Source organism: Xenia sp. Carnegie-2017, unplaced genomic scaffold (genome assembly GCF_021976095.1).
Source record: "Xenia sp. Carnegie-2017 unplaced genomic scaffold, XeniaSp_v1 HiC_scaffold_20, whole genome shotgun sequence".
Taxonomy (NCBI): domain Eukaryota; kingdom Metazoa; phylum Cnidaria; class Anthozoa; order Malacalcyonacea; family Xeniidae; genus Xenia; species Xenia sp. Carnegie-2017.
Genome location: NW_025813483.1, coordinates 96,504 through 107,189, shown reverse-complemented (window position 1 = coordinate 107,189; position 10,686 = coordinate 96,504). Strand labels below are relative to the sequence as shown.

The 10,686-nt window shown below is 34.6% G+C and overlaps 1 protein-coding gene across 1 annotated transcript; it reads right to left on the bottom strand.

The window, feature by feature from the left end:
* Positions 1-7,668: 7,668 nt before the first annotated feature.
* Positions 7,669-8,123, bottom strand: LOC124442450. The gene is made up of 2 exons (XM_046992951.1): positions 7,805-8,123; positions 7,669-7,721 (listed from the first exon to the last, which is right to left on the bottom strand). The coding sequence occupies exons 1-2, from the start codon at positions 8,085-8,087 to the stop codon at positions 7,702-7,704; spliced, it is 303 nt and encodes a 100-aa protein (XP_046848907.1). The 5' UTR covers positions 8,088-8,123; the 3' UTR covers positions 7,669-7,701.
* Positions 8,124-10,686: the final 2,563 nt, after the last annotated feature.

Here is a 10,686-nt window from a genome sequence, read left to right as displayed (position 1 = left end):
TAGGCACGAGATTAGATTGTTATGTAAATCAAAGTTACACCGTATGATTTTGTTATTGTTATCATGTTAACCTTGGTATTTTTGATGTGTAATGTAAGCTAATTTATAAAAAGACATAAAAACTTAAATTTGGCCATTGAGACAAACGTATTATGCTTGCTTTAAAACATTTTTCCTGTTCTCAAGTACTTCTGTCTTCATATGTTTTTATTTAAAACTTAATTATACAACAAAGAGGAATATGGAAATTTTTGATTTTTAATTTGTTCTGGCTCTTGCTAGAATTGTATGAAATACCTGTTAGCAGTCTTTAATACGTAGCTACGGACAAAGTAACACTAACGGTATTCGGGAATCCCTTGCTAGACATCCTTTTAAAGACAGACGAGGAATGACGAACGATGAACGACGAACGAACAACGACGTATGTTTGCCAATTTTAAGTGATTAGATGCTCAGCATGTAAAACCACGTAGAGGCGTAGAATTTTTTTAAAAAGTTTAGAACGTTGATGGTCCATCCATTGTATCCAATTTTCCGGCTACCATTGGCCATTTCTTATAACTGCACATGTCGCATACAGCATTAACTCGAATATATCGACAGCCAGTCGGAAAGTTTAAACAGCAGGATGAGCATCCAAAAGATGCAATTCCCTTGCACCCCTCTCGAGGCTACATAATTTTTGTTTGAAAAGATAGATAATAACCTCTTTCACCAGAATCCGTTGCTCCCCAAGCGAAACAGGTGCACAATTTACAGAAATCTTCCTTCAAAGTTTGCGATTTACGCGCTTTGATAAATTCAATTTGCCATCAATTTGTCCAATCTTCGTATGCGCACACCTGAATAACAATTATTACGCACGTGGAGTTAGGATAGACAAGGTTTCCCTGAGTGTTTTCTTATTGTTTTCCCTAATTTCTCACGTTGAACAAGGAGAAACAAAAATTATAGAATACAAATAATGTAAAGAATACAAAATTCTTTATTAAAAACTGTCAGTTGTTGAGTTAAGCTACATTTCTTATTAAGTGGTAATTTTCATGCAATACAATACAAGTTTACGAGCAATTAATTACATGTATTAATTACAAGTAGATTACCAAGTTTTGCTTTCGTAGGTATATGCTTCTATAAATACTTAGTTGGGTGTTACATCCCGACTAAATTGGAATCACGTTAATTCTGCTTATAATATATACAAAGGCAGAATGAAAGGTCTTTCCTTTTAGCATCAACCTGTGCCAGTAAATAAATTTCTTTTCTAACTTCCCTGTTCTGCATGGCATTGTACAATCTACTTTCCCCTCAAAACGAAGACTGGTGTCGTTGTTGGCACTTGACAATGGTATGTTTTCTCATTTTGGCAACTAAGTCACTGTACTTTGTTCCATATCAAAAGCAACACTTCAATTATATGAGTTGCTACTTTTCCAGTGTTCAGAAAAATCAACAATATCCCAAGCCAGAATAGTTGGAAAATTTCTTATAGCCATGGCCTAAGGGAATAGCATAATATATTCATCTATATTCAGAATATATTCAGCAGTCATCTGTGCAAGAGCAGTCTCGTGACTTGATACAAAGGAATTTGACATACAATGTCCCAAGCAACTTACTAAAGAAATTACTGAATTCGAATATGTCAGTTGTCTGAGAGCCATAGCAAATGCTATGCTTTTAATGCAGATTCCCAATGCTTCACTATTGCTTTACGGATTTGCAATGCCTTTAAGGCAGATTTACAAGGTCTTGTGCAAGTTATGTTAGTCTGGCATTGTTCTTGCCCTGAATTTAACTAATAATAACATAAATGGAACTAATACAGCTAACCTGACGTTTACTCCTCATTTGACTCTGAAGATGACTACCGCTAAGGTTGTCGAAACGTCAGTCAACAACAACAAAAACAGTCCTTCTCAGGACTATACCAACCTGGACGATCTATATCTACAAACATGTAACGATACTCCCGGGTTCAAACCATTTACTCTAAATAAATATTGTTAGATAATCCAAAACTAAACTTTACAATGCAGTAAAACCTATTATGTAGTATTTACAGTTATCCAAGTAAACATGGCTTGTCCATTGTAAACCAAGATGTGTCTCTTCCACAAATATATTTGGGTGTATACATTTCATATTTGTTTCTCTAAGAAATGGTCTTTGCCGTCAGGGAATGATTGATGCGCAATTTTTTGAAGTATTTCTAATTTCATATGATGATACCAAGTCAATGCTCAAAGGGTTCTTTTGCATGAATTTACTGATGTTTTCATACTATTGCTTATCTATTTAAGCTTGTTGACCCTTACGTTTTGTCCATTTTGATCTAAACTCAAGACATTTTTCAGCCTTTGAGATGCAAGTCTGCGAAGTCTCTCCATAACACCGTCTAAATGACCAGTTCGTAATGCAACTCGAGTGTAACTTTCTCCATTATAGTTTTGTTCATGACAAGAATGTTTCAACTTAGAAGCAAAATGCGCAAAGTGTGTTTGCGCAGTACGAGTTTCGCAAGTGTGTGCATGAGTAGATAGCAAAAAATAATGACAGCTCAAATTTATCAATACGTGTAAATCGCAAACTTTGAAGGAAGATTTCTCTCAATTGTGCACCTGTTTCGCATGGGGAACAACGGCCAGATTCTGGTTCAGGAGATTATTATCTATTTACTCATGTAAAAATTATGTAGCCTCGAGAGGGGTGCAACGGAATCCGTTTTCTGAACATCTTTTCGATGCTCATCCTACGGCCTGATTGGGACTTTTAGGTTTCAATTTTCGAAAAAAGAAATACCATGTTTATATACCGAAAGAATTTCATTTCAATTAATTTAGAAATTTATGAACGGCGTGGTTTAGAGACTTGTCTTTGCAATTGACCAGGCAAGAATCGTAATCTTAGACACGTTTCAAAAAGTCATAGCCCAAAAGCATAGTGGTTCCTCTATGAACACAGGTGTTGAGCTAATGGAGATGTTCCTCTCGATTGTATTTTATGTTTGCTTTCGTAGTTTGTCATTTATAGCTACACCTTGGAAAGAGGCGTTGACCAGCTTTAAAATTCATCAAAGAATATATTGTCCATTCTGAAGCATTGTTTATAAGATTTCTAGAAGAATAGCGTATTCAAAGTTAATAATTTCCCTTCACAATATAAACAATATAAACTTTTTCCAAAAATTCTGATAAAAATATTAAAGAAGAAAAAATAAGCTTACCATGAACAATTTATTCAGTGTAAAGCAGCTCAAAGGAAGTATGTTTTCCATCAAAACTACAGAATATACAGGTGCGTAGCACAAATTTTTTTTTATTATAGGCAACACAGCCTTAGCGGAACGATTAACATAAGCAAAACACGTCTACATTGTGAAGAATGATCAAGTTATACGAGTCCACCATGGTTGTGAATATAATTATATAAGCCACTATTGCTTGTTCAATGTATCTCGATCACGTTTGGTGATCATTTGTCGTTGAACATAAATAAGGGTCTAAACTCATACATGGAACAACAAATATTAGTTACTAAAACGAAAACTTTACGGTAAAAATAAATTTAGATTTCACATTTTTCATAAAGTCACAGTACCATTCCTATTTTACACTTCGATCAAAGATAAAATTCTCTGTTAAAAGAAACTTCAAAGACCTAACCAAGCTTGGTTTATAGGAGATATTTGAATGATACTTCTCAAATGTTTCAAATTTTGCCAATTAATCTTTGTGCACAAGCTGAAGAACTGATTCAAATGACAAATCTCATTAGTACGTAACGCGTACAACTGTTTAGTAAAATCATGTGTTAATCTTAAAGTATGGAAAAACTTGAGTTAACGTGTTGTGTTTTGATTGGTCAATTTCTTGGTGCATCATTCGTTGTAAATTCTACAATATCACGGAGAATCCGCCACCTTCTCCCAATAACATTCCTTAGAGTACTCTTCTCACAATACTCCATCTGTATGTGCAAAGTTTGCAGAGTACACTTTAAATCTTCTTGCATATCTCTTGTGGTGATTGTTTCCTCTACCCTTTCAAAATCAGAATCCTCGTCCTAAAGGAAAGATGCAGGTAGTTATTTTATATATCTTATTTTTACATTTCCCGAAAACGGAATTTTTTGTTTTCAAAATTTTTATTTTTATTTTACATATATATTCTTCTTATCAAAGATACTAGAATATCCAAGGATACTGCAAAGGGTTCAAAGAGAGGGCACTGTTACAATTTTTCTCTTCATTCCCCCCCCCCCGATATATTTTATAAATTATACAATACAGTTAATATTATAATTCCTGTAATGCTAACACTACTGGTTCTGAAGAGCATCTAAAGTTTATCGAGTTTTCTATATTTATCTACAAATAGTAGTCCGAATTTCACACTTATATTACAATTAACGTTTTTTTCAGGTAATTTTTTTAAAGTATATGTATATTCTTTCTTCCGGTTTCTTCACGAAGTAACTAGCTACGTGGTTCATTTGCTTTCATTTTGGCCATTGTTGGTTTCCATTCTTTTCCCTCTCTTACGGTTACAAAATGTCCTTTCTCTAGTTTGCGAATGTTGTGGACATGTCTGTCGTGGTATTCCTTTAGCTGACGTTGCATTCTTTCTCGGTTGATCAAATAGGCTTTAGCATGCCTGATTTTGAGTTTGATTATGAATGTAGTATAGGAATAGTAGACATTAAGTTTCGACTCGCTAAGACTTGCGCTGGCGTTGCAAATCCATCGACTGGTGCGTTTCAGTTTTCTAATATCGCCAATATTGAATCTTGGCGATTTCTTAAAGACTTCGTTGACAGTAAATTGTGAAAAATTAGTATTGTGAGGAGGTAGGTGTCGAATCAACCTCGTCAATGCAGACGGCCCTCGAACGGCCAAGCAAGCGGCTTACTTAAGTACATTTGTTTTGCATTCCTAAAATTTATCTAGTAGGTAATAAATTCTTTACTTTCATAAAATAAACATTCACGTACTATAGTTTGATACGTCATTGTGTAGCATGATTGAGCAGGATCAGCATTTTCTTCAATATGTCGGTTTTATTCTTATTTATTGGTTCGTTTTACTCTCAAATGAACTCATGACATGTACTAAGGTTTAGGACCCATAAAAATATTCATTTGAAATGGTGAACAATGCAATCTAATTAAGCTGTTATATAACACAATGATGAAATCAAAGCCTCTCAAGTTATAGCCAACAGGCATATATGTCGCATCGCTCGCATGTCAGTTCTTTTTATTTGTCCCATTTTTTCTCACAAACTGATCTCATCTGTCACCAGGTACTACTCAGTACTAGATTAAACCTTCTAATAAAAACTTAATTGATTTGGGCCTTTTGCCAATCTTTGTAAGATGTATTAACAGCTAACAAACTCGTGTCATTAAAATTTCCATGGAATCATCTTAGTTCAAAGTCGAGTGTTTTCACCAATACCAATGACTACATCAATGTCAATACCAACGTCCTTAAGAATGCCAACACTAACAAGTATTAAAGTAAATGGTTTGAGCCCGGGAGTATCGTTATATGTTTGTAAATGATGATCGTCCAGGTTAATAAAGTCCTGAGAAGGACTGTTTTTGTTGTTGTTGACTGACGTTTCGACGCTAAGGTTGTCGAAACGTCAGTCAACAACAACAAAAACAGTCCTTCTCAGGACTTTATTAACCTGGACGATCATCATTTACAAACATATAACTAACAAGTATATGAAAGTTTATACTATTGACTGTAACAATGCCTACATGACTATATGAATGCCCATAATATCGCTTTTTATGAGTTATAGACTTTTTCAAATGTCGTTCATGTGGTCTTTTATAATGTGTACACTTCAAAAAGGGCCTTGATGATTACAGAAGAGAAGAGTCGTATGAAGAATGGACACCTTTCTTCAAGTGATTGGAGGTGGGAGGAGTCCCCTAAAGGATAGACACGATTCTGGTCAACACTTTATGACATTTCTAACTCTTAAATCAGCTTTCATGAAATGTGGGTGACAGCTAGGATGCCGAAAGCGATGCTAAAGTATAACATCGGCATTTGGAGTGAACAGCACTTTTTGCATACAAAGCAGTAGCGTAAGAAAAATCTAAAGGTTAGATTTTTCTTAAGAAAACGGCAGCTAAAAATATGCATAGAGACAGTTTCATTCCAAACGCTGCAAAGACAGCCCACTTGCACTTTGTATTTTTGCTCTTTAAAAATTTCGAATTATTAAATTCTAAAACGTCATTTTCCGCATTCTTACGTCAGTCAGACGTGATTCTTATGAAAAATAGAATATTTTGCAACACAAAATTAAAATTAGAGTCGAGATGTTATGGTTAAAAAAGTATACTCACAAATAAAAATTCAGGTTATGCTATCTGCTAATTGTCATAATTCATGCACAATTTGCTCCAGCTCTTCAAAAGTATCATTGTACAAAAAATTCTTTCAAAAGATGTGGCACTTCTTACAAATCTTCATTGTTTTACATTTGACATTTTGCAGTGTTTGAATTATGTTCCGATAAAATGACAGTAATGTAATCATCTATAGGTAAGATATAAATGTATATCATTTACATACGTGTATATCTTACCTATACATAATTAAAGAACACCTGGCCTTCCAACAACCCAAATCAATAATCAAGAAAGTACTAGGATACTCATATTCCCGTTCGCAACAACCGCAATTTTAAATAAACGTTTTCTCGTTGATCTTAACTTTTCTCAAAAATACAAAATTCCCAAGATGCAATTACCAGTAATATATCTTAATAACATTGTGACATCGACTATCTCATTCTTATGGTTTGATTATATTTCTGCTATAGTACTTTTCAAGTTAAAATAGTGTCCGAATTTTCTGTGACTTCAAGCATATTAGCAACTTTTTTAGACCTGTATAATATTAAAAAAGCCTGCAAAAATTTTATTCGAAAAAATTTTCTCACAAAATTTGACATATTCACAGCATTATTTCGAACCCTGACGCGAAATCTTTTATAAAAGATACTGCGTCAGGGTTTGCCCTATTTTTGTTTTTAAAGCAGGCAATGCAACAATTACCAAAAGCAAATAAATGGCTCAGTTGTTAGTCAGGTTTCAACTTTCTAATTTGAAATAAATATAAAAAGTATTTGTAGATCTCTTTGTTTTTAGAGGGATGGCATGAATTAGGTTGAATTTTCTCATATTTTTTCTTAAGTTTTCAATGAGTTGCTTCTTTTGCTGTTTGGCAAATTTTTTGTTTGTTCGCCTTTATGTAAAAAGTGAGAAACTGGAAAGCTCATCATTGAATAAATAAAAAATATGAATAGATTTGATGTTTTGATGGTGGTAATTGCCTTCAAAATTAGGACTAAATTAAATTATATGTTCAAAAATTATTTTGGAGGCAATTTCCAACCAAAAATTGTTTAGCTTAAATCACCATGCTTAATCTAAAGGTTTTGATATAGTACTTGCAGTTGTGAAAGTTTAAACAAATGCAATGCACAACTAAAGACAACCAAAATAATTTATATGTAACCAATGTTTAATGATGACAGAAACAATCAGAATTCAGCCTGATTGTTTGCTCATCATATACAAATTTTTAAGCAAATTTATATAGCTATTTATGATTAGGTTTATTATTTTCCAATAAAAGCACAGTAAAATATATGCATGACAGCTGAACAATCAAACTGGTTTTGCTTTACCTGAAAAGATAGACAAAGAAAAGAAATCATAACTGTAATAAACTAACAAACATGTTGAGAAACTCCATTAATATTCAACTTACCATAGTTAAATCCAATGATAAGCTTTCCAGGCCTTGTTTTGTACATAAAAACAAAGTCTTTCACCTCGGTTACAATAACTGCTGCTGTATGACCCTTGCGACGTCCGCTAAAACTTCGCCTTAGGTAAGCAGCTACATCTTCCTTGGCTAAGCCAAACAAAAAAACAAGCAACTCATTCAAAAGGCGCATGGACGTGAAGGATACCACCTCAGCCTTCTTGTTTTCAACCTGGTAACAGAAAGGAGCCACAAAACCATCCAAAGTGCGAACAGTACGCATCATGGTAGCAAAAAATGCATGAGGAGTGTCCCTTGTAATTTCCACATAATATGGGTTTCTGATGCTTTTTTTGCCACCAAGTCGTCGACGAATCCCCATTACCCAAATTCGTGACTCCTCCTTTAAGAGCTGGGCTGGAGTGATAGAAAGTCCCATCAACATCAGCGAACTATTGTTTGTGTCAAAGTAGACCTCTTTGAAAAATTCAAGCATAGCTTGTACTTGCTCGACACACTGCTTTCAGACAATTTCCATATTTTCGCATTGCATGTCCCTTGCTAATGCGAAAATTGCGTCTTCAACTTTTGTTAAGTAGGAAGGCGGCTGTTCAACGGCGCTGTTGTATATGTCTTCTTGATGTAAAACTTCTTCTGCTGAAAATGCCGACATCTTCAGTAATTAATTATTTAAATTAAGTATTTTGTGCAAAAACCGCTGGACACAATGACATACAAACTAGCGTTTTGGCATGCAAAAATGCCAGGCGTGTTACTTCCTAGTTGACACCATTTGTAACTGTTCAATTGTCATATCAGGAACATTTTCCACTTGTTTTCAGTAGCTAATATGCGTAGGTCAGACACAGATGAAGTATTATGTCTTTGTCAAGAGATATCAACATGTTTTTCATATGTTCATAGGCTAAAAGCTCCGACAGTGATCAATAATAATTTATTCAGGAACATTTAATTTAAAAAATTCAACTCTACGTCCACCATTTGTGACTAAAGCGACAGTTCCAGTTTCGGAATGCATATTTATCATAGGGGGGCCATAAACATTATCGTCATATGTAAAAATCTCAACGCCTTTTTTACCACTCTTTAAATCTTGAGCAATCAAAGAATCGAACTTAACTCTTTTACGAAATAAATCTGTTCCAATGCAGTACGATTTATAAACAAATAAGACCTTGTCTGGAAATTTCTCATTATACCAAATTACATCCACATTACACGTCGAATGCACATCAATAAGACAGAGATAATGCCGTGATTCTGAACTTGCCACCTTACAAGGGAATACCAGAGCCGCTTGTTTACTATCACTTGTAAAGATGCAATTGAAACAGAAATTTTTTACATTTGTCTGTTTTCCTACAAATTTTTCAATAAAAGACCTTATCTCTTCAGTGTACCAAGCCTCCAAGTAAAGTTCGTCGGCAGCATTTCTCCATTTCCATATTGTGAACTTTGTTTCGCTTACAGTGAAAATAAGAGAATTATCAGGTGATACAGCTACTTTAAATTCTAGACTATCAACAGAAAGTCTTTTGTTGTAGTGTACCTCACCCTTGGCAATTCTAACAACTCGAGTGACATCTTCTTGATCAATACAAACTATGACCACGCCAAATGTTAAGATTCGCTTGGGTTTAAATCCAATGTTTACCTGCTTCGCCTTTGTTAAATCAACAAAAGAATTGTCAGAAGAAGTCGATATCTTTGTAAGATGATCAGAACCGTCCCATATCCACAGCAAATTATCTGACCACGAGCATTCTAAAGCATTTTTCAGTTGCAATGGTACAGTTTGGGCATTGAAAAAGCGCTCAATATTAAAAATATGAATTTTGACGAGGTCACTGACTGTAAAGACAGCCAAAAAAGACCCATTCGGTGAAAAACAAAAACATTTGATTCCAATGTACTTAAAAATAAACGTATGCCTCTGAAGAAGATCAGTAGTTTTGAAAATAATCAGCTTGCTGAAAAAAGGCACAACGTAGAATTCTTTAAACGTGACCGAATTAACACATTCAGTAATCATGTCATATTTTTGAAGTGTGATTTCAACGGTGCGTGGATCTATTCTTTGCAGAGTTGATGCATTCCATGCAGTGAATATATCTTCAGGTTGATCCATGTGACTTGCTACGATGAACAATCCAGAATCCGAGAAGACACAGCGATCAACGTCTCCTCCTGATTGCAAACATGACAATAAACATCCATTGTCGACATCCCAAAGCTTTACTTTAGTGGATCCATCACTAGTTACCAGTCTGTGGCCTGTGGGTGAGAAGGAACAACAACGGATATTTCCAGGTACTACACCAAAATTCACTGATGTATCCGCACGTGAGTTGATTACATTCTGCCAATGTTTGATGTAATCAGGAAATGTGTATTTCTTGTCACTTTCTTTTGACCTTGAATCCTCAAATACAGAGCCGAGAATGCATCGTTCTTTGAATCCAGGAAGCTCAAGAATAGATATTTGACCATTTTCATATCCTACAGCAAGAAGGTCTTTATTGGACAACACACAAAGAGATGTAACATGACCACGCAAGGAGAGAGTCGAATAATAACTCTTTGATAGATATGCCGACTCTAAATTCTCAAACCAAACAAACTTTCCTTGTTGCAATAAATTCCTTGCTAATAATCTTTCTTCGTCAAAACCATGAATTCTATTTGCAATAAACTGTAAATAAGATGAATGTTCAGGTAACGAGAAAACGTAAAAAGCGACTATCCTCATATGAAATAATAATTCCTCTAGTAGATATTCACTCAAGAAAGTTTGCCTTTTCTGTACGATTTCTCTCCACCGATTCCGTAAGACTCTAAATGATTTCATCATTAATATTGCGAAA